Source organism: Pieris napi, chromosome 6, assembly GCF_905475465.1.
Source record: "Pieris napi chromosome 6, ilPieNapi1.2, whole genome shotgun sequence".
Lineage (NCBI taxonomy): Eukaryota > Metazoa > Arthropoda > Insecta > Lepidoptera > Pieridae > Pieris > Pieris napi.
This window is the reverse complement of record NC_062239.1, coordinates 1,589,670-1,615,798: the sequence shown is the minus strand read 5'-3', so window position 1 is coordinate 1,615,798 and position 26,129 is coordinate 1,589,670. Positions and strand designations below refer to the sequence as shown.

Genomic DNA, 26,129 nt, shown 5'->3' with positions numbered 1-26,129 from the left:
TGAGATCGTATCACCAAAAGGCACCTCTTATTACGTTAAATTAACATAAGTATGCGCCCATGGTACATGGGACGCAAAATATTATTGTGGGGCTTAATGAACTTCCAATCTTCTTTCCGTAAAAGAAAAATCTAAATGTATTTATATTTTCTTATGATATTATTGCTGCTAGGGTACACAGCGATGTACGTCATTTAAAAAAAAAATTGGCACACAAGTTCTACTTCAAACTTATCGTCACGACTGTACACAAAATAAAAGACACCAAATCAGTAGCAGACACTCCGTTGTATAGTTTCCACTAAATATATTACCTACATAAGTCAATCTAAGTTTTACAATTGCGTTTCTCAAAGGGAATTTTTATTATGAAATGGAAATTATTATCAAATTACTGAATATATAATTAAAGAGACAAGGATTATGTTAAACATAATTATAAATGCGTATACATACTTCCAAATACTTATAACTGTATAATTACTTCATTATGCGTTTTATACTTTTTACACTGACAGTTCAATTTGGGACAATAAAGTCTACATAAACAGTAGCAAAAGCAAAACAATAACTATCTCTTTTATACTCATTAGCTTGACCGAGCGCGAGAGAGACGGACAGTCTTTTCATGATGCATATCCAGTGTGACATCACGCCTCGCGCTTATTCACAGACACTACACAAGCACAAAGTGTAAATGTGTTGAAGCCGCCAGCTTTAGATAACATACCAATATCTAGCATTTATTTGTCATTTAAACAATGTTATTTTGAACCGGCTCAATTAGTGACCGCACTTTCTGTATTTATATTTTTGTATACTGGCATAAAATGTTAACGAATATAAATTTATATTTGTTATATTTATATAGTAATACAGATTCACAGTCGAGGCTAAGTATGGCTTCAGTGTGTCAAAAAATTATTAAATTTTGACGTACGGAAATCAAAAAAGGCAAACTTAGCACTCAACACAACACTTAAAATTTTAGCACTGCCACACATGATATTTATATAGTATTTCGACTGATTACAATAAATGAATAATATCATCATTTTTTGGATAAATTTAAAACTTTTTGGCTATTTTAAGTTTCCTGTTTAAAGTTTATTTCCATAACTCACCAAAGGGTATAAGGGTAGGTTAATAATGATATAGTAAGAAGTGTAAAACGCATATATTATGTTTTGGTGTCTTTTAGTATGAAAGCCGAGCATGTTCATTCCATATCCCATCCATTTTCCATTCTCTATTCCATATAGAGTCTTTTTTGATTCATTAGCTAGTTTTGTGGATGTGATAGCATCATTTGTATCATTTGGCTTATCAAGACTATTGTCTTTCCAAGTCTAACTTAAATATTGTAAAATTGTAAATAACACCAATATTTATTAAATGTAAAAAACAATGTTCTAACTAAAAATGGTTTGATTAAAAAAAATATTTAACGCCGTTTTTTAATAAATAAAATAAAATAAATATTGTTATGATTTTATCGGAACTTTAGGAATATTATAGGGTGTTAGATAGACGAGGCTTAGCTTAGTATAACTTTCGTATTTCAAATCTAGTATGTTTTAGATATACAAGAGTCATACTTAGCGCTAAATTTTGATTCAGCCTTGCGATTCTGTAACTCACTTTTCGAACTTTTGAGCGCGACCGCCGCTGTGAAAACCGCTGTTCGAAAGCTGAGTTCGAAAAGTGAGTTACAGAATCGCAAGGCTGAATCCTAACCAAAAATTCCAACGTGTCGAGCATGGGTTCCACTGGTTCTTATCATATTTTCAAAATAACTATCAACATATATATTACCCGTAGTAACCTTTTAGTGCAATAAGGTGTCTTGTTGTATTGTTATTTATAAGTTCCACATATACATCAATTAATAGTCTTACGCCAATGTAAAGACATTTTTATCGAATTTTCTACACATATTTGAAACAAACATATCTTATGTTAGCGATTAATACTTTTTATAATTGATGGTAGAACTTCAGTAAAAAAATGTTTTCGTTTGTTTGCGATTAAAAATTGCTCAGTTGGTTACATGTATTTCTAATAATATAAAAACACCCAATATATAGATAACTCATGCTTGACAATAACTTATATTAAATTAAAAATATTTTTTATTGAACTGAAGCGTTTACTGTACATCATATATACAACGGAAATCACCAACCATTGGTGATATGTTAATTTTAGTACGTAAACGTTTCAATTCAATAAAAGCAATTACACTTATCTTAAAGTCGTGAACAGAAATTTGCGCGAGAACTTTAGTTCCGATAAATTGAATTTAATCTTAAATGGAAAGACAATAAACAGTTGACAATAATTCAAAAAGGACTTCTCTCCCCTAGATTTCGCTCTGCATCTCCATCCTGGTGTCCCTCACAGTGTTCTTCCTCGGTCTGGCCGAGATCATCCCGCCAACATCCCTGGCGATCCCCTTGCTCGGGAAGTATCTGCTATTCACAATGATCCTCGTCTCTCTCAGCGTGTGGGTCACAGTATGCATTGTAAACGTCCACTTCAGGTAATGTTTCTCTCTCGTAGATATCGTTAAGCATCTCAATATTGGTATCATTGACGGTGTTCTTCCTGCTGATGGCGGAGATCATACCGCCGACGTCCCTCGCGATCCCACTGTTAGGAAAGTATTTGCTGTTCACCATGGTACTGGTATCGCTTAGTGTATGGATGACAGTCCTGGTGCTTAATGTGCACTTCAGGTAAGTGAATTGCAAATTAGGCACGGATTTTGCTAAGACTTTACCCCCATAGAACCCCTTTGAGTCGCTTGGAAGATCTACACGGTTTAGTCGAATGAAACAATGTGAAACACAAATCGTTACGTAGCATAATAAAATCTAGCACAGAATGCGTACAATAGTTAGCTCATAAATCTTCCCCTTTTGTAACATGGTATGCGATAACTGGACGAGAGCATATAAGTTATTACACTGAGATATTCATTGAATGCACGTGTTATTATTACGTGCAGGATTATTTTGAAAAGCAGCTTGCTCGTATTTTATTCACATTTAAATATAATTTATAATGTTAGTAAACCAGGTACATCGAGTAATTTTCTATTTTAAAAAGGGTTTATATCTATGCGAGAAGTTTTAAAAATAACCCTGTATAGTTGCACTTGCATTTTAACTTAATTATGGATTTTTATTCGATATAGAATTTCCATACAATTCGTTTTCCTCATTTCATATAAAATCTAAAATCCTACGTGAAAATTTAATAACAAGCTATATTCGGTTTTGTGTGTTCAATTCAAAACAAATCTGCATTCAGCGTCGAACATAAAAATTAATGAAGTACATAAATTGGCGTGGTTGTACGCAGCGATTCAAATTGCCACATAAATCCTAACATTCATTGTTATTTTCATTTGGTTTGAGTCTACTCGGAGTAATTACTTTTAATTTTGCTATAATAATAGTTTGTCGAATAGATGTCCTATAGAATTCTCTCGGGGATTCTCTTGAATCGTAAAGGTGATATCAGACGGTTCATTTTTTGTTCATTTTCACCTTTCATTCGGTACATTTCACTCGAAATGAAATGTCTGAACAAAAAATGAAACACGAGTGCCGAATGAATTCATTAGTGAACCGATCCAACAGTGTTGGATATTGGCATCCGGTATCTTTCATTCCCACTCCGAATGAACGAGAAATGAACGGTCTGAACACTGAGAGAACGTTTATTCGGATTCGGCCATTTTGTTTCGAGTCATGTAGCCGACGGACATCACGTTGTCGACGAAATTATACCTTATTTTTTCTGTGTGTTATTATATTGTTTTCATGCGGCAAAATGGTGTTCAAGTGGAACGATCAAAATACATTACTTTTTTTTTAAATAAATTTCTCCACCACCTTCGAAGTTTTCTTTGCTTCTTTTTTGTCAACTCTTTGATTAAATGATCACAAATTAAACTAATTCCAAGACGTACGACTTCATTCGATGACATATTTAAAAGAAAGAACAATGAATGTTCATTTCTGTATCATTTCGTCTAAAGGTGATATCAGACGGTTCACTCGAATGATTGTTCACTCGAGTGAATGCTTCATTTTTTTCATTCTATGTTCACACGGCTTAGACGAAATGATACAGAAATGAACATTCATTGTTCTTTCTTTTAAATATGTCATCGAATGAAGTCGTACGTCTTGGAATTAGTTTAATTTGTGATCATTTAATCAAAGAGTTGACAAAAAAGAAGCAAAGAAAACGTCGACGGTGGTGGGTGCGACCATGGATTGAAAGAAGAAATTTATTAGGAGCTTTCAATACATTGTTGAGAGAACTAGCCGTTGAAGATCCTGATTCATATTGTAATCATCTTCGAATGGATGAAAGTAAAAAAAAAAAAGTTATAACTTCGTCGACAACGTGATGTCCGTCGGCTACAGGACTCGAAACAAAATGGCCGAATCCGAATGAACGTTCTCTCAGTGTTCAGACCGTTCATTTCTCGTTCATTCTGAGTGGGAATGAAAGATACCGGATGCCAATATCCAACACTGTTGGATCGGTTCACTAATGAATTCATTCGGCACTCGTGTTTCATTTTTTGTTCAGACATTTCATTTCGAGTGAAATGTACCGAATGAAAGGTGAAAATGAACAAAAAATGAACCGTCTGATATCACCTTAAGCCGTGTGAACATAGAATGAAAAAAAATGAAGCATTCACTCGAGTGAACCGTCTGATATCACCTTAACTACATTATTTGAAAATAGTATAGTACTATATAGTATACTATACTACTACAATAAAAAAACAAACAATTACTTTTGTACATTTATGACCTTTAAAAAAACGACGTCAGAAAGACCAACGAGAATGGACTCTACGCCACTACTATTAATCGCCACTTTTGTATTTTACAAGATACTTGTAAAGAGTTACTCATTACACCAACATTTTATTTTTAATTACAACATTATCAATATGGTAGCTTAAGGTTTTGTAATATTTTGTGAGTGAATAAATAAACACACTAATAACACACATTGATAAATAGTTCCGTAATCAATACATATAATAAACACTTTTTTTCAAAGAATGTGGCGTTTTAAAATTAATTTTTTAATGTATTTAGTAACCAACGAGCGAAGGCTGTATAGCTTTACGTATATAGTTAATTAAATTGTTATGGATGTTCATAGTGTACGTATGTTAGGTCCTTACATATAAAATTAGGGTTTTGTATTGGAGGAACAAAAAGAAGATTTTTTTTAATAGAATATTTTTAATTAATAAAAGTATGTACCATTGCTATCTATGAACTTTTGCTATCTTATCGGTAGTTATATAAGGCGGATTCGACTGCCCAATCACAGTGTGTGGTCTAGCGTTGTCGTGAAGCAGCAGGGGCTTAGAGCGATTGACAAGCCATGGTTGTTTAGCAGCTAGCTTTGCAATCATGGTTTGCAATAGCTGATAATAGACATCTGCCATAATCGCCAATATCATATGTAAGGACCTAATATGTACCTATGTACATAAATCGTATTTGATTAAACTATCGAAATAATTAGAATCAACACAAATTTACCGCTTCTTAGAATACGTTTATTGTATGTAATTACTTTACTACCTAAGTACTTCCATATTACAATTTATAACGACAAAAACATATATCAATATTGACCCGTTATTCGTGAAATATTATACCCAATATTGTGGCTAACATGCTTCAGCTGGAATAACGGCAGATTTTGTGATAGCAGCAATTATCACAGGCATAATTTGTCGTGAACAGCCTAACGAGGTATTACTGTGTATTTACGTTTAGTCCAAGAGCTAGAACCGTATAATAAACCGGAGTTAAGCTCCTGAGATTATCGAGTACGGGCACGAGAATTTCAAATGTAACTTGGTGTTAGGTAGTTTCAGTATAATTTGACGATTCGGCCTTTAAAAAACTTCCGCTGCTGCATCCTCTCGGTAGAAATTTATTTTTATTAGTTGATTTAGTTAAAATTGTGACAAGAAACGTTAGTGAACCTGAATCAATACTAAATTTTTGGTTTGAAATGCTAACTTGTGTTATATTACAAGTTTAGCTCTTAAACTATTTGATGATACGTTCATAGAGTGTGGGCGTGACGCTAAAATAGAATAATGATTGTATAAAATACAATGGTTTTGTAATTTCAACCCCGAATAACCAGCTTGTTGAAAATATTATTATGGGACATAAAATTTAAGAGCCATCAATTAGCTGCTCTAAATTGAATACGTTTTTGCTTATTTTGAAAGATAAATTGTATTTATTACATAAGTTATGTTTAGTTTTATACTACAAGCCTCCAAGTATATCAACAGGCCACCGGGCACACATATCTACGAGTCTATGCTATAATATATAAATCTATTATGATTTAATGTTATAAGAACCCAGGACTGTTAACTAAAAGGGTGACCGAACCAAGTATATCAAATTACAATCCTTAATAAGTGAAGTTTTGAACTTATATTTCTGGATAACAAATCATACATCGAACGCTGAAAGAGCTTAGACAATAGAGCATAAATAATAAATAATAATTTACGAAGTTGTAATAAATAATACATAGTATATAGAAATCATAAATGTGACACCACTAATTGCAACTTATAGACCGCATATGACATATACATATGTGTATAGTAATGTAAGTAGTTAGTTAAACATGAACCATTTCAAATGTCAGGCATTCGACACATTAACACTGCAATACTTTGCATATTTTATCGGAAAGCATTGCATGTTTTTAAACGTCTCCCTTTCTTCACCTAAGCACTTTGCAATTCGTAATTTTAAATTTGGAATTAAAAGATATTATTCTTAGGTCCCCCTCTACGCATACGATGTCTCCGTGGATGAAGAAAGTGTTCCTCCAGTTCATGCCTAAACTGTTAATGATGAGGAGAACCAAATACTCGTTGCCAGACTATGATGATACCTTCATGTCTAACGGATACACAAATGAGCTGGATATGAGGTTAGTCTAAATATATTGCTGATAATTATAAAATAATTGAGAAATAAACCGTTAATCGAACCACCGCGGTTACTTCTGTAGATCAACATTACCAAGTGTTAGTTAGCAATATTCGACACCAAAAAGTGTATAGTTATTATATGTTACTTATAATTAAGTAAATAAATATGTTGTCGTGTATATGTTAAGCAACGTTGCCTTTTGATAAACAGTCAACATTCTCTAACGGTATTCAACAGCTAATCGTTCCATAACATTAGGAGACTTTCTAAAGTTCGTATCTATTTTAACGATTTTAGCACTAGTTATTAGTTATGAAATCAATCTCACAAACTTCTCAAAATTCCATCTATACGTAACGGCTTATGCCCACGAGACATGACATGCCGGGCTTAGCTCCGGCGAAAGATCAGGACTACGCCCGGTCGTCAGTCTTCTATGGGACACTATGACGCTAACCACATGACGCTGGCGCTATCCTCGGCTCACCGTACAACCGGGCACGGTGCTCGCCGCGTCCGAGTCCTACACCCGGTGCGCAGTGGTGTATGGCAGTGTGAAACCGGGTCGTGTACAAGCCGTCTTGTGTGAAAGCTCTGACGGCTTCTAAGCCTGTCTCAAAAAAGAGTCTTTTTTTAAAATATGTCTTTCTCTTATTACAGCAAAGTGTCAGAAAGAGATAAAAGCTTTAGTTAAACAAACGTATATTTTTGTGAACGTATATAATTAGAGTTTACATGGCACGTGCATGTCTACATTTAACAAAAAACAAAACAAAAATTAAAATATGTTTTGTAAATTTTAGTCCTACCTGATTACGTAAACAAAATTCCACTAGAAAGACCAATATTTTCATAAAGAAACGAGTAATTTCTCAAAGGCTCGAAGCTGTGTGATTTCCGCAAAATCCGGTTTTCGCGAGAGTTGAGCCAGATTAATCTGGTTTATACCGGAACGGACATTAATTTACCGGTGCATCGGTCTGTCTGCGTTTGCCTTTCGTTTGTCTATTTTGTGCAGGCGTTAAATTGAATATTTATGAACATAAACGTATGGTGTTCGATTAACACGAGTCTACAATATTTATTTATTGTAAAATTTACAGACGGATATATTAAAAAACAGTTTTATTTTATTTCATTGGACAATTCAGACCAATTGACCTAGTCCCATGCTAAGCTGGTGAAGGTTGTGTTATGGGTACTAGGCAACGGATATACATACATTTTATACATAGATAGACCTAACACATATAAATACATATTTAACCACCCAAGACCTAAGCACAACACCAAATGCTCATCACATCGATGTTTGTCTCAACCGGGGATCGAACCCGGGACCCATGGGGTACTAATAAATGTACAATAATAAATGTAATGATATTATCCAATTACTTAAACTGGTAAAAGAAACTAAAAAAATCCAAAAAAATATCTAAAAAACTCTAGAGACAGTATATAAATATGGAAGATCTAATTTTATAACCAATATTCTAATAAGAAGTAATATAATACAAAACTTACTAGGTAGCTTAAATGGTGCTTTTAATATCTACCATTTGTCTATTAGATTGATTAACTTATTACAAGCTTGTAATAAGATATTGAAAATAATGAATAAGCAAAAGGTGAGACAGATAAAAACGGTTGGTGTAGCCAGGTGCGTAAGGTCATATATTCCTTTGTGTATATGAGAGTAGGAGATTAGCACAATGACCTATAGATTGAAAAGCAAAAGGCGTGCCGGTGCGAATCGCTTGTCTGCACCCGAACCTCATCCTCTAAGACCTCAAAGAATAGATAGGGCAATGTCGCCTACAACAAAAACAAACGCTTACGAAAGTTTAGCTTTAAAACTAGTGAGGAGGTATTAAGAGGCTGTTTGTTTTTTGGGAACAGTAATCAATCAGTCCTTGTCGATAAGTATAAATTATATGTATACGAGAAATACAAAACTGAAATATTTTCCAATACAAATGAAATTTGCCTTGCCTTGTACAAAGAGATATCCTATTGCGTGTATTACGTTACAACTAAAAACTAATAAAAGCACTGCATACGATCCACCCGTTCGTTATCGAATTTAAACGTGTATTTTTCATTAATTTCGTTTCGTTTCATATAGTGAAATGTTATGTTTCGGTTCCGATATTTCGCGATAATTTCCAAGTTTCATTTTAGCGAATACTCGATTTAAGCACAACATTTCAATTAACTCACTTTGTTTGCGGTTGTTTTCTTTGAATTATATTGTTTAAGGTTTTCAACGTTTAACGGGTTAGTTGCAATTTAAAGGTTTTGTTTAAATATCTACATTCAAATTTGGAATTGAATTGGTTAAACACTTGACAAACATTGAGTTGTAATTGAAAGAAATACTATAAACAAGATAGCTAGAATGTCATGTATTTTTGAAGTATTGTGGCCTCTGAGCTTTTCTAATACTTGACGTCGGTAGTGCTTTAAAGCTAGATGTGGCTAAGAGGATCATGTTTTGTATTGAAGACAGCAATAAAAGGCCTTTAAATATTTATGTTCAATTAAAAACAGATACACATCACTATAATATATTTTATTTTATTTCTGCTTCATTATTAATTGTATAAAATTGAGTGACTTCTATACCGTATAAGTCCTATCTTTTAGGGCGGTTTGAGACTAGAGTTTTTTACGCGCGTATAAGATCGTCTTTGGAAGCGCATGTAAGCACGTATAGGCATGCCTTTTGAAACACGCGCAACTCGTACGAGCGTTGACGCGCTTCTAAGCTCGTATAAGTTCGTAGTTCTAGGTAGAGTGTATCAAAGTGATCGGTTCTCTGTCTTGATGTAACCATCGATGACACCCAGTATCTGTTTCGTCTTCTTTGGACGGCGAATACGTAACGCAAATAGCAATGTGTCTTCGTCAGAATGCATGTTGATACTGACCGGTAGTGGCATACTACCGGTTCGAGCAAACACGCCGCGCGTCCGGATTTTTGAAGCGCGTATGGGGAAACGACCGTATGCGCGCCGAATAATCCGCTAGTCTGTAACCGCCTTTCTAGTTTCGCCAGGAATCATAAATTCCTAGAGTTTTTACGTCACAATCGCATCGTAAGGAAGATAGTGCTAGGTCAATATCTGGAATATATGAATACATTCTTCCTAATATGAGGCCTTTATACGATCGTAAACAGGTTTATTGGGTGAAGTGAAATGTAAAACATTTTACGAGTGAAACCATGGGGCGTTGTTGCCTCAAGCCATTTGCGGCTTGCGAATAAGGGATAATAATTTTCGTCAATATACCACAATATGTTTCGGATGTGTATGATCAAAAAAGTGAACTTATAGTCCGATTCTATTTGTACTGATGTTTTTTTATTAAACTCTTTTCAAATGTTTAATCCTTATTTTATAAAATGCCGTTCCCGAGAGTCTGTTTGTATGAACGCGATAAACTCAAAAACGTCTCAATGGATTTTTGTACTGTTTTCACAAATAGTTTGTGTGATTCCTGAGATAGGTTTGAGAGTTGTATATAATGGTTTTACGTAAATTAACTGTTCAACATCAAAACTGGGACCGGCTATTATGTAATTAAAGTATGATATTTTATTAGTTTCATGTTTGTAAATAATAATTGATCACAGCGTATATGGATAGAGAGCAGTGTTGGTATAGTGGCTTCAGCATGTGACTCTCATCCCTGAGGTCGTAGGTTCGATCCCCGGGTGTGCACCAATTGACTTTCTTTCTATGTGTGCATTTAACATTCGCTCGAACGGTGAAGGAAAACATCGTCAGGAACCGCGGTCTTAGACCCAAAAAGTCGAAGGCTTGTGTCAGGCACAGAAGGCTGATCATCTACTTGCCAATTACATTGCCAAATGATCATGAAAAAGATACAGAAATCTGAGGCCCAGACCTAATAAGGTTGTAGCGCCACTGATTATTATTAGTATATAGATAGATATTCACAAGAAAAATCCACACGTTTTAAACTCAATTTAGGTTGTATCTTCAACGTGTATCTTTACGCTCATAGAAAAGTATTTTGCGTGTTCTCGCATTTATCAATGTGCACGTGACGTTGAACCCTAATGCTTTATTAATATGGGTCGTTATCGCTCGTCCCTCAACATGAGAAAAGCTAATACTCGTTTGCTGAAACGATTTTAAAAAGCAAAATTTACATTATATTAGTATTAGGTAACTTATTTACGGGAAAACTTAATAAATAATGTGGAGAGTAACTATTTATTTAATTTTAATGGTGTAATCAATTAAAATAATGCTTTACAAAGTTGTTAAGCATTTAAAGAATATTATTTTTATAGAGTAAATAAGAAAGAAATAAAAGCTTACAAGTTTATAGATTTAAATAAAAAAAATACTTAATTCATATTTAGTTATATTTAATAAAATAAATAATAGGTAGTAAATGTAGTGCAGTTAAAAGCTAATTAATACGACTGTTAGGGCTATTAACGATACACAATACAAATCTGAATATATTTTAACACACCTACACACTTTCATATTTTAGTATTCCATCATCATAGGCAGCCAATTACCACATAATGAGGAAAAAGTGTGTATTCGAATTGCAGAAGTTATGTTTCCAGCAGGGACAGTCTGACGGACGCATTTTCCACTGGTAAAGGCGATGATGGGGATTACCGAAAATCGCCAGGACCTGAAGACGATATGCTCGGGGCAGGTGCTCATCAACGACCATCAGGTAGGAAGTTGTTAGGAAATTAATCACGATTATATTGTAACTATTGTGATTCTAGTTTTGAAAAGGAAAAAGAGAAAATATGAATTGCATATAAAATTACGAACGTAATATTACGCAGTTGTAAAAGGGCAAAAGGCTTTTAAAAAGTAAATCAGGTCGGTGCTCTAATCTATGTTGACGCTTCGTAGCGCCATCCGTAGCATAATCACGTAGCTGCTACATTGTAGCACTCTACGGCGTGTCTACAAAACACATTATGATATTTTAAAGGATTATTATAATACAAAATCTATGAAGAGTAAATGAGGTCCGCTATCCTTTAGGACATATTTATTACATGTATTTCAATTCGAAATAGGATAAAAGATATTATTAAAAATATGATATATACACAAATGGACTACTGTGTTTCCGAACCAATTCGACTTAGGGTCCTTCAAGAAAAGAGCGTACCAATTCTTTAAAGGCCGGCAGCACACTTGCGAGCCTTCTGGTAGTGCGAGTGTCCATGGGCGGCTGTATCACTTAACATCAGGTGAGCCTCCTGTAACATAAAAAAAAAGCAGCAGCCACATTGGTAAATATTGAAGAATCAATATTCTGCTATAACACTGCGCAATACTTATTGAAGTATTGAGCAGTGTTTCTAACATTTGTGGTTAGAATAAAATTTTCTAAACGAACTGTAGACTAGCAATATAATTTGTAGTGAATAAAAAGAAAATCTAGTATTTTAAATACGCAAACATGTTTGCCTAGTGTCAAGACTATCTTTACTTCAAAGCTCAAAGATAACAACGTTATTTTCCAATAGTGACGGATTCTGAGAACATGTTGCCGCGCCACTTGTCGCCTGAAGTAGCGGCCGCCTTGCAGAGTGTGCGATTTATCGCACAACATATCAAGGACGCCGACAAGGACAACGAGGTATATATTTTTGTATATCTTTTCTATACTAATATTTTAAAGAAGAAAGGTTTTATTTTTTGTTTGTTTGAAATGAATAGGTTCCGAAACTACAGGACCGATTTCAAAAATTCTTTCACCGTTGGCAAGCTACACTATTCTCAAGTGACATAGGCTATGTTTCATTTTCAAAAAAAAAATGGGGATGCTTACTAAAACTTGAATAATCTAACCCAAGGCGTAAAAAAATAAACAAAAAACTTCCTTCAATCGTGTACGCCTCGAAAACTATTAATGATAGAACAAAATGATGTATTACAATTTTTTAGGACACATCACTATCTATAAAAAATGTCACGACTGCATGTCTCTATTTTTTATAGTTACGTCACAATATGCGTCCTTTTTTTATTTTTTTTTATTAAAATACCACCGCTAGAAAAGGCTCTTCGTACCTAGGTATTGATCCTTATCAAAATAATTACCTACGTATCACATAAGCTACAATTTACTGACACAACCACCAAAAAAGCATGGTGGATTGGTATACTTCTGCCTTTTCTCTTGAATAGTTTACTACTATGTAATATTACAAAAATCTTAGCCACAGCAACGCTTGGCTGAGTCTACTAGTATTTCATACATTTTAGATAGTACTGTACATGATAAAACATGAATATGATACATTGTTTATTTATAAATACCTGTTCATAAAAACAAGATACCTGCGATACTGGGTCTAAACCTGCGATATTTTAGGCTCAAAAAAACTTCGCTCAGCTATTATTAAAATAAATTAGCCTTAACAAATCACTCAACTTGTTACAAGACAGACAAATTGGTCATTAACAAATCCCTCCGTTATCGTAGCAATTACAATTACTTTAATCCCGGAGATAGCTTCAAACTTTCGCAAATAAAAGTTGTACCATCCACTTTCTGATAACTTCAAATTGCTTCAGTCTTTCCTGGATAAATAGTCACCTTTGAACTTTGAAACGTAGTACTATTTCGAGGGTACTATTCTTAATTCTTGAGGGTACTATGTTAATATAATTATTTTGAAAAAAAAAAATTAAACTGACGCCTAAGATTATAGCCGCATAACGACCACATAGAGACAAAATTCCGCTTTTGAACAATATACCCTAGTCAGACTTGAAGTAAGTTTCGCCTATAAATTTTTCACTCTAAAATTTAAATTATGTCAAAAAACACATTTCCTCAGGTCCTATCTATCCCAAATTTAATCCGTATAACTTGAGCTTAAACTCCTTTGGTAAATTACTTCTTAATAAATGAAAATTAACAACTTTTCAACACGTCTGTACTGTAAGTACCTATTAATGAAGATGAGAAGTTTCGTCAATAAAACTTCTACAAGGGCCCCTTCGAATAAGTTTAAATTGCCCTAACAGCGTACCGCTGTATAAACGTACGAACATATACGATGTTCTTCATTAAATTTAGGAGATAACTTATATTAATGTTACATTTCAAAAGATAAATTGTATTTCCATATTAAAGAAACATCATTACACTAAATACAAATTTAAAAAAAAATAATTGTATTAAATTAGTTTCCCTACACACTTCGTTTTGCCTCAGATTTTTTTACTTGGCCTACCTTAGTAGTAGATACATATCAATATATGGAATATTTTGTTATACAACCCCACAGAGTTCCACGGAGTTGAAGAAATTAATAAAAAAATACTGGAATTGATCGCAACATATTTTGCGATACATTTTTCTCTATATACATACAATGCATCTATCTTTTGAGTTACAACTAGACACTTTATAACTAAAAATGGAATAAAAGAAAATGCTAAAAGTTGTCATTTAATATTGGTTAATATGAATATAGTAAACTTAGTTGCTAGCCTTATTTAGCAATGAAATATTTGAAATCTATATTTTGAAATGATTAATTAGAATTGGATGTTTTAAGGCTGTAGAGATATTATTTAATTTTTTTTTTTTTAAAGACAATTCACACCAATTGACCTAGTCCCATGCTAAGCTGGTGAAGCTTGTTTTATGGGCACTAGGCAACGGATATACATATTATAGATAGATATACATATCAATACATATTTAAACACCCAAGACCTAAGAACAACACCAAATGCTCATCACATCGATGTTCGCCTCAGCCGGGGATCGAACCCGGGACCCATGGATTCGCAGTCAGGGGTACTAACCACTAGACCAATGAGTCGTCTAAATGCATGAAACATTTGTATATTTTTGTTTTATTGCACTTATATTAACAAAAACGAACTACATAAGTATAGTTCGTTTTTGTTAATTAAAACATGATTCTTTTACCCTGCTATACAAACTCTAAATTTTTCGTTTTTGAATAATCTGAATATCATATTGAATTCTTAATTCAATATTAAAAATTCGAACTTATTAAAAATTTTAAAGCGAAAAAACGGCTCGCATATTTAAATTGAAGAAGTTATTAAAGAAAACTTTCATTACAACAGAACAGTTAAGCTGTAGGTAGTGAGTGCATTTTCTTGAATTCGAACTTAAAAAATAAACTGAATTTAGTTGAGAATACTTGAAGAGTTTTGCTTACTTAATATGACGTGAGTTTGAATTGTAGGTACGCTTTGCACAACTTTGTTTAAAGTTTTGACAAGAATTGCTTGTTTGAATGGGGAATGATTTAACGAAGAAGTAATTTTGTACTCCATTTTAAGCTGAAAATACCGTATTTTTATACACGAATGTGATTAAGCGGTGATAGAAATATGTATGAGCACAGCAGGCATCGGTTGCATTGATATTTATTTTAACAAACAAGTACGTGATCAGTCTATTGCGTCTCCCCGTGTACATATCGTTGCTTTTTTTATCGTAGGGTTTTAAGAGCCTCACATCAGGTGAGCCTCCTGCCAGTTTGCCCCCCGTTCTATAAAAAAAAAAGATCTGCTGGTTTCCTTACGATTTTTGCTTTCACAGTAGGAGTAAGTGTTTAAAAAGAAACATCCATTAGTTTACAGTCGAGCTTCGAACGCACCTCGACTTAGCGTTCAGAATTAGGCTTAAAAAACAAAAAAAAATATAATAAATAAACATGAAACTTTTTCATACATTCTGTGTTAGTACGTTTCGTTTGACTGAAGAATCTACAGTAACATCGTTATTTGTGCCTAACGTACTGAATATAATATTTTATTCAAATCTCAGCGAGTTTAATCTCTATTTTTAGCCTCTTCCATTGTAACTTTATTGTGCTTATAAAATATTTAATGATTTATGTATCATATGTAATATTACTTTTAACTAACCATGAACATATTCCTTGGGTTTTTTATGATTCTATATATTTTATATTAAAATTTGAAATTTCTATTTGTTTTTTTCATCCCTAATGTACCATTTTATTTTAAACGACTTTACAATTTATTTTACAGTTTTTCAATTAACAAAGCTTACCCGTTTAAAAGTTGTGCAGATTGCAAACATTTTGAATGTTTTTATTGGCCTTCTCGGTCATCTCTCGAAATGTAGTTAAATTTAAAGTTAGTACCAAGTTTGTTGCCATGGTAACGATACCATTTAAGCAGAATGGTAACCATTAATAAACGCACTCGACTTAGATCAGGGTGTAAGTTCTGAAGAACTGCAACCTCGTCGGAGATTTGAGTCTGTGGATTGATCTAGCTGCCAATCCAGGTATTTCCGAACCGTTACGACTTAGGTCCCTTTGCGAGAAGAACGTACCTTAAAGGCCGGATACGCACTTGTTAACCTCAACGGTATCTTCCCTCTACATTTGCTTCCAGTCCCATAATAAAAATTTGGAGCCTTATCATTAACGATAAATCACCTCTTTTAAAAATTAATTACGCATTAAACAACTAAAGTACTCATTTCTTTCTATCTCAGCGTATACTAAACGAATTACAAAATTATTATGAATAAAAGTGCAAGGATTTAAGGATAAAATAAGTGTGTATTTTCTTTAATTAATAGCTAAAGGCTATGTGACCGTCCAGAGGCAAACAGAACAACAACATTTTCTATTGTTGGTTTTCGAAAAATAATATACTTGAAAAGAATTCGCAACATTGTTAGGTTATTTGTGTAAAATACGGAAGTTACATAAACACTACGATAAATTCGTTCGAATCGAGTCGACAATCAGGACGTTGCAATATCAACATCAACAATGTTTGCACATGTTTGTTCAACATTTCAAACAGCCCCTATACTTATACGGAAAAAGAAAGATTATGTTTTCAGGATTGCTGTATTCTCTGGAATAAAGCTTTGTTCCTTACATAGCCTGAAGTGGTATGGATTATACCATTTTAATTATAATAATTTAGCAGCGCTACAACCCTTTTGTATTGGCTATAGATTGCATCTGTTTCTTTAATAATGTATTATTACTAGATGACCCGGCAAACGGTGTTTTGCCATGTATTTTATTTGTAGGATTTTTTTTTAGTTCAATAAAAATAACTTCTGTAATAAAAATAGGGGTTGGTCGTAGAGGGGTGAAAATTAAGGATTGTATGTATTTTTGTATGCTGTATCATAACAAAAAATTTTGTCTAAAAAATTAAAAAGACTATTTTTGAGGTGAACACCCCTTATCACAAATGGGTTTAAAAGATAGATAGTAGCCGATTCTCAGACTTACTGTACATGCATAAAAAAAATCATAAGAAGTTTCGGAGGAGTATGGGAACGAACATTGTGACACGAGAATTTTATATTATAGTAAGTAGGTAATCAGCCTTTGTCTCCTAGCACATGTAGTCGATTTTTAGGTTTGATGCAGGTTTCTTCATGATGTTTGCCTTCACCATAGGAGCAAGTGTCCATTAATTGCTGCACAGCCGTGATTCAAACGCACGACCTTAGGGTTGAGAGTCGCAAGCTTAAGCCACAAAGCCCACATCACTTAATTATACATCAGGCTATATAATATAGTCTCAGGTGGTAATATATAAGTTAAACGTATTGAGATAAAAATCCTTTACACGAGTTGTTTGTGACTTTATCTTTCTTTATCAATAATAGCCATTACAATTACAATTTACTCTAGAACGACTTTAAAATGTATCAACTTTGAGGTCGTGATGAAAGCATAGAGGTGAAAATGGGTGATGTATGTAAGGCGAAGAAAGGTGATTAACTTATTGATTACGCTTTTAGTGAGATAATAGAATGAACTGTTGAAATATATGCCACAGATACAGAACTTTTTATAGGAATGTATATTGTACACTGTTCTTCTGTGTTATAGCAATATCCATACCCGGTCAAACGTACAACATTGATTGACTATCTGAAGTAAAAGTGTATAATACATTAATCATTTACGTAAATGTATAATTATTCAAGTCAGGTATTCACTTGTTTCTACTTTTGAATAACAGATTATTCATTCGGAAGTAATGAAATTCTAACGCCTCTTGAACGTTAACTGAATTTGAAAGTTATGAATTTGTTAACATATTTGACGAACGGCAAGGTACTCATACTTTATTGATGAGCAAGATAAACTTATCACGGGCGTACTATAGATATTTATTTAATGATTTTGGACCAGAAATCCAACTTCATAGTGAAAATTGTTTGTAAACTTATCTGAAGACTCTTAACTCCACAATAGAGCGTAAAAACAATAAAGATTTTTAGGAATTCAACGTAAACGATCAGCATTAATGACCTCATAAGTTTATTTTTTATTCATAATTTGATTTGAGTTTGTATGGGTACAACTTTTTTTACAAAAAAGGCGGTTTGAAAGTTTTCATTTTTAATAAATTATTTTTCTATGCGGTGTGTAACAGATGCACTGTTAATAGATAAGTATTTTGCCTGACACATGTTTAAGAAAGCCGGGTTTCTCACGATGTTAACTTCGAGCAAGTGTTAAATGCGCATGTAAAACTAACCATTGCTCCAACCGGGTTTCGAACACACGACACACACTGGTTCAGATCAGTGTTTCCCAATGTAGGGCCCATGCCCCAGAGAGGGGCAGTTTGATAGTTAAGGAGGCAATTTGAAATTTTTTTTTTTTCACCATATGTTTAGTTTCTTAAGTGAGCAATTCAATTGTAGATATACAAAGTTAGTAAATAAATTGAGATGGAAAATGAAAAAAATATAACCTCATATTTCTATTGAATTCGTATGATTCAAATAAAACGTGTAAGTTGTTAAATAACAAACAAAAAAACGTACTTCCCGTCTAACTTTGATTTCAGCAAATAATAGTTTCAAAACTATGTCTTTGTATAGAATACGCAGTACCGTTGCAACTTATGGCCTAACATGACATTCAGCATTGCGTAAACGGGTTTCCAGCAAAACAATCCAACAATTAAGCCTTTAAATGAAGGTTTTAGTCAAACCGAATTTACGTAACGCGATAGATTGATTGTGTGAAGGTTATGTGCTCTCTTATATATACATTAGAAATTTAAACCTTCGGCCGCGTCTGTCTGTATAAACGCGATAAACTGCCGAAGGGATCTTTGTACGCTTTTCACCAAATAGTTAGTGTGATTCGTCAGGATGGGTATTAGTTATTATATATATGCGTCTTGTTCAAAGAAATGTATGGATGCTTCTATTTCATATTACTTTTACGTTAGAAGCTAAACGTTTGTTTTTATTATTATATTAATTGCTTCAAGAATATTATAAGGAGGATGGTGAAATGATAAAAATCAAAAGTCAAAAATCATTTAATTATGTACGTAACACAATGTGAACTTATGAACGTCAAAAAAAAACTTACATATATATATATATATGATATAACTTCTTACAATATTTTTAATACAAAATCGTTGCAATTAAAAAGAGACAAATAGGTTGGTACAAAATTCATCTATAGCGTGTACACAAGGGAGTCACACTGTGTTGTGGTATATTTAACTAAATGTATAAATAAACTAGCGAAATGTCAAAAGTACAATCTTAAAATTATAGCTCGTTACTTACACAAATAGTCAAACAAAATAAAATAAAATTAGAAAAATAGTATCATCGCGGGAATAATACGTACTTTTGTATGCATATTATAAATAAACCGTCAATTGGCTATATTATTTAACAATAATTAAACTACCAAAAAAGAACAATGTATTCTTTAAACATATGTTACATATAAAATGTTCTTAAGCTTACTTCGTGTGGTACACATCCAACGATAATGTAACAGTATTTAACTTATCGTGTATTGATATTAGCGTACAACTCAACACGAGAGGATATTAATTAAAATATTCCGTGCCATAATTACGCGAATACGCCGTTTAATATTCAGGAGGCATTAAGGGATAGAAATTGATCGTGTCAGTTATATCATTGTTAATATCACCAATTAATACTTGCTGTAAGCCGTTTGACGCACTTAATGCGTGATTGAGATTAGCACGCAATTTATAGGCGTTAAATAAATGTTTAGTAAATTAATGTTGTTCAAACTACACTTAAATTACACTTGTTTTAATAGTGTAATGGATGGTGTTACTGCATAATTTTTATAGGCATATGTAGCAGTATATCACTGGCCACGATTTCTTAAAGCTGAAAAAGTACGCTTTTATAATGCTGGCTTGGTCCACCTTAAGGCTATTTTTTCAAATGAAGTACACACTCGCTCGTACAGTGAAGTACATAAAGAACAGAAAATCCGCATGTGATATGATGTTTTATCGCGGTATTGTATGACCTCAAACGATATTAGTTCTTCAGGTGCCTGCATCCTAGTAGTAGGGTCATTGTAAAAGATGATGCTGTGTCGAAACTGGACTATAATTTTACTAAAGCTATTTTTTTAAACCTTTATTTTTTTTATATTACCAGTAACCAAGTTTTTACTGTGATAGGAATTTAATATAACTATCCGCTCCCAGAGGGTGTCCCCTGTGTTACTTGTAGAATAGGGAATATCAAGAAAAGAAGGATGAAAATTTGCTGAAGGCCAATAGATTTTAATACGTTTTTCACGTATTTAAACCGATACGTTTAAAAAAGTAACTGTTAAATTCATTAATTAATAACATTAAATTCGTTGAATTAAATATTTTATTGCATGAATTTGGAAATCCAATAGCAAAATCATTGAGTATTCTTTTGGGAGCTGTTAATTGTTACAGTCATTATAATAATTTATGCTCTCCAATTAGTTTTAATCCAATATCAATAATGCTCTTTTAGTTGCATGCTGTTATATAAATATACCTACATATAATTTGAGTTTGGCGCTCCTTGGTTAAGTGGTTAATGTTCAATTTTAATTAACACTAGAAGTATTTTTAAAATAATGTTTGCATAGTAATATCTGCATGTATGATCCGCAGGTTTTGGGTTCAAATCCTGCTTAAAAAAGTATTATAGTGTTTGGGACAGGTTTGATTACCGCCAACAATGAAAGAGATTCTACCCTGTCAGCAAGTTACGGGAATTTCCACACATTCTTTACACATTGCACATAATGCGACTTATATTTAAAAATCTACCTAACAGGATTTTTTTACTGGCATTTTCAAAGAGTAAATAAAAAGCACTTAAACAAGTATTTGTCAGGAAATATATGATTTCGTTAAAGCGTTGTCTACTTCAATCAAAGTTACAAGTCCAGAGCGCTACTTTAACTTGCAAATTAGTTTAAACGTAAATAACTCTAAGTTTTTTAACTTGATCCTTTAAAACGTCAAGTTTGTCCTTAGGAAATAACGAAATAAGTCCGAAAGCTTTGTAAAACTTAAAGATTAGCGTTGAAAGCTCGCTTTGTTATTATCTTGGGATGTTTTGTAAGCGGATCGTAGACCGTGGTTATGCATACAAATTTTAAGATTTCCATGTGTGTTTACTTCTAGAGTATTCGTGTAGTTGTATAAACTTTATGATTATACTATATGAAATATGTTTTCAATTCTTGGCCTAACAAAGGTATTTTTTGCAGATTTCCAAAATAACTAAAATAATTGATAAGTTATTGTTTATCGATTTATTTAAAAATTGTATTAGTGTTAGAATCAAACCTATTTAAATGGGGAAACGCAAATATATAATGTGACATGCGCAAAAATAATACGGCTTTATAATACTGATTATTTTAGTATAAAGTTGCTTGCCAACATACTTTAAAATAAAATAAATCTTTATATAAAAATGAACATCTTTTTAGTACGCTCCAGCAGTTTTCAGAGTAAGAACTACTATGCGATTAACGACTTTGCAACATGCTACGGATATGTCGAATGTAATCCTTAAGAGAACTTTTTTATATTAATTACGGCGCTTTTTCTGATAAATTTATTATTTAAACAAGTAATATCCTAACAGCGGTTCCATCCATCATCCTAAAGCTATGTTTTTTTTAAATCTAAATTTTTAATCAAAATAACAAGTTTGGTTAAGAACAAATTACGATTACTATTTATAGAGCAACTACGATGAACTTAACATAAATTAGTGGCTGTACAACCTACTTAGATCTGGGCCTCAGATTTCATTTCTATGATTATTAGTCAATCTAATAGGCAAATAGTTGATCGCCTTCCTGTACTTGAAACACGCTGTCGACTTTTTGGGTCTAAGGCAAGCCGGTTATCTTACGATGTTTTCCTTCACCGTTTGAGTAAATACGCACATAGGAAGAAGTCCATTGTTGCACAGCCAGGGATCGAAACTAGGACCTCAGGGATGAGGGTCGCACGCTGAACACTGCTCTAATCCATAAAAATACTTGAGTAAATAATCAATATTACTTCACTATAATTATTTGATACGTTGATTTTGGATAATATAAAATCGCACTTAAGTTCGCTTTCATTCATAAAGCGAATTCAGTTAATCTAGAAAAGGAATTAATGGTCGCCACATTTACGAGAGAATCATTAGTGAAGCTCATTAACTGTAACGAGACCAAATCAGCACATTTAAATTGCGGTCGTCGATATTGTCCTAAGCTATGGCTCCCGTGGGAACCCCTTGGACTAACGTGTTTCTTTGCAAATCAATACATTAATTGAGTAATGAAACCTTTGGGTAATAAAACAATTAAGCAGATATAAAATGTCACTTCGGTGGCTGATTGAAAAAATATCTTTATCCAATAACGCAGACAATAAAATTGGCGACTAAAGAGGCCAGGGCGGGGCCTGTGATAGATTCAGAAAATATTTAAAAAATTGAGGACATCAAAAATTTATGACCGTATAATCTGAATGTTATTGGAGGAAGAAGGAAGAAGAAGAAGGAAGCGAGCGAACGTTGTCTCCGCCTACTGCTTTTGGAGACGGGCATGACATAAATAAAATGTACAATTCTAAGACTTTACTGCAGTTTGCATTATTATGAATTTATTAATAAAACAGCAAAAGCACAAATAGAAGCTCACGCATACATGACCCATTTAAATGAAATTCGGATAAAAAGTTTGTTACATAACTGTGCTTTGTAGTTATTAAAAGACTATAATTATAATTCGTGTTTATCTATTATAGGCAATATTTTTAAATCCTTATAAAGTACTAAAAAATGTCAAAAATCAAAAGGTTGACTGAAACACTCACATATCTTGTACTAAATTTTATAGTAAGATCTGGCGTTTAGAAACGGCTACCATTATTATGTTTTATTAACACTTCGTTGCACACAGAAATATAATACAATTGAAATAATTAAACGAAAAGGACGGCAATTGGCGATTCATTACATAACTTTATGCCATGATGTTACAGGTATATAACATATAAAGTAGAAATTATAAATGTTTGCAGTTAGTTCTTAAAACAGTTTTGCTAACCAAAGCTTTGTCTAAAGGCTTGTGGAAGTTATACAATTATTAGACTTAGCTTTTGTGCTTCGAGATTGCAGCGAAATCGCTAACCACTTTCAAAAGAGCAATCTCTGAATTCACTAACGCATAAAGTACGGTATAATAGGATCAAAACTAGTGGAATGTTTAGCAAGTCTGAAATAGCTGTGTTAAACGTTCATAACTTACGGATCCGAGTGTATTTTAGGAGAACTGAGATAGAGTTGATATTGCTAGTCTGGTAATACTAAAATCTATAACTGTTATTAAAATGGCATATGAAACGATATTTGTGTGCAAATTAAAAATATTCTGTTAATTTATTATTTAGTTGCATAAAAGTCGATATAAAAATCAGCTGTCCACCGATGTATTTCCGAATCAATTTAACTTAGGGTCAAGTGAAAAATGTACGTCTTAAAAGGCCGGCAACGCATTTGCGAGCCCTCTGGCAATGTGGTGTCAATGGGCGGCGGTGTCACTTGACATCATATGAGCTGTTGCTATATAAAAACTGTATATTTATATATATATATATATATATATTTAGTATGTAATCGCCTAAAGATGTTTTAGATTATAAAAAGAATATCACCAAATTAGATAAGCCGAAATAATAATTTTCTCAGGAATAGATTGACAATTTAAAATTTAATGAAAAAGACTCAGAAAAGTTTACTCATACTCCATTGGATTTCAATGTGCTACAATACTGTCTACATAATCGATATTCAAACTTCTAGTTACTGTCATAATGCATCTAAGAACGTTTAAACAGCCGAGAACTTATAAAAACATCAGCCGCCCGACAATAGCGCCCTTAGTAGAGAATTGAAAACTTCAACAATATTAGACGTAGAATGAATTTGTTATGTATTTATGAAGTCGCAAGACCGCCTCAAAGACTCAACAAAAGCATGTAGGCACAGTTCGCAACAAAGTTTATAATATAATGGCCTTTCATGAGACTTTCTTAAAATCATTTTTCTTTCTCATTGTACTCGATCTTAGTTTAGTTAACCGAGCAATTTTCAACCCTATGTGGGATTATTTATGCAATTAATTTATATATTGCGCCTGAACTTATTTATTTTAATACATACTCACTGAATTTACAGAGGTATACATAATATACTACAAAAAGGTTAAGGCTTGTTATAACATTAAATTATGCCACGTGGTAATTAAATAAGAATTTAATCAACCATACTAAGCTAGCGACAGTTTCAAGCTTTGAATTAAAATCTTATTAATTATTTAAGTAATCGTAAATTCTTAATAGCATTTAATACAAAAATCGATAACGATTCAAAAAATCGATTCCAAACACTAATTACTAACATTTAATGAGTAATTAAAGAAACAGATACAGAATTCTGTAAAGTTTGTACAAAATTCAACAGTGTTTCGAATATTAATGACCCAATTAAAATTCAAAAGTATGAATTCAGAACATAGTTATAATTTCATATGAAAATCAAATAGATTCCCTTTCGGCGAAGAATCCAATTCAAATAACTATTAGCGACTGGAATAGTGAGCTTTACCCAACCTTATTCGAAAGCACTTTTGAATTGGGGCAGATCGAATTTTTCACAAGAACAAGCGTCGATTGGCAAACCGAATTGTTATTCTGAACACGTTTTTACGTCTCCCAGATAACCGCACTTCATTTTTGGAACGACTATATAAATAGCACCCCGAGGGCGTATAAATTTTAAAACCATCAGTGAATTAGTAGCGGAAACGGAATATATTTGAAGTCTTAAGTTAGAATTTAGCGATAGCACTAACGTTCATAATAAGTACGCCATTTTTTAAAATAATAGTCCACTTCCAATTAACGTTGCGAGTATGGCTAGTGAATCAACATTAAAATGCCGAGTTGCGCTAACGAGAGAGATTTTTTATTCTTACTTCCTGTATAAATGTATCTTTTTATCTGTGAAAATTAAAAATGTTCATTTTAGTTATGTTTTACCATTGATTCGCCTTGCAGTTGATTTGCATTCTCTGCAAAGATAAATTCTTGAATATTTATTTTTATTTAATGCTTTTACTTTTCTTAGTATAAAATCCAATTACAGTGTTTTTAACCCACATTCTATTTTATTTACTAGGGTTATTAGTTAAATAAGTATATCAAGTTTATTAAAGTCGGCTACGGCCTTGTAAGATACGCTTGATACGCTAACTAGGATTTTGGTTTTATTTTCGTCAAATGCTTTTCTTTCTGCCCTGCGATTCTGTAACTCACTTTTCGAACTCACACAGCGATTTTCGCATCGGCGGTCGCTCTGAAATCAGTAGTGAAGCAGTCATTTTATGATTTGGCATAAACAATAAACTACAAGCTCCCACCTTTTCAGAATGCCAAATCATAAAATGACTGCTTCACGACTGATTTGAGAGCGACCGCCGATGCGAAAACCACTGTGTGAGTTCGAAAAGTGAGTTACAGAATCGCAGGGCTGTTCTGTGAAATAGTTTGCTACATACGTGGACTGTAAGGAGCAAATAAATAAAGACACAGACTGATAGAAGAAAGAAGTTTGTCAATGAAAAATTATGTTAGAATTTATTCGATTGCGTATCGCAGTTTGAGTAGCGTGGCTTTATTACAGTAATGTAGGTAGGTATGCTATCTTGTG

At 33.0% G+C, this 26,129-nt stretch overlaps 1 protein-coding gene across 6 annotated transcripts in view; it reads left to right on the top strand.

The window, feature by feature from the left end:
• The window catches only part of LOC125050371 (acetylcholine receptor subunit beta-like 2), a 43,394-nt gene that overhangs the window by 7,104 nt on the left and 10,161 nt on the right, over nucleotides 1–26,129 (top strand). Inside the window, exons 7-10 of one of the 6 annotated variants that reach the window (XM_047650160.1) lie at nucleotides 2,563–2,738; nucleotides 6,871–7,023; nucleotides 11,638–11,753; nucleotides 12,568–12,680. In XM_047650160.1, coding sequence (XP_047506116.1) covers nucleotides 2,563–2,738; nucleotides 6,871–7,023; nucleotides 11,638–11,753; nucleotides 12,568–12,680 — 558 coding nt within the window. Of the gene's footprint in view, nucleotides 1–2,366; nucleotides 2,739–6,870; nucleotides 7,024–11,622; nucleotides 11,754–12,567; nucleotides 12,681–26,129 lie in introns of those variants that run through there. The other 5 variants (XM_047650158.1, XM_047650161.1, XM_047650159.1 and 2 more) reach the window with 5 other exon arrangements.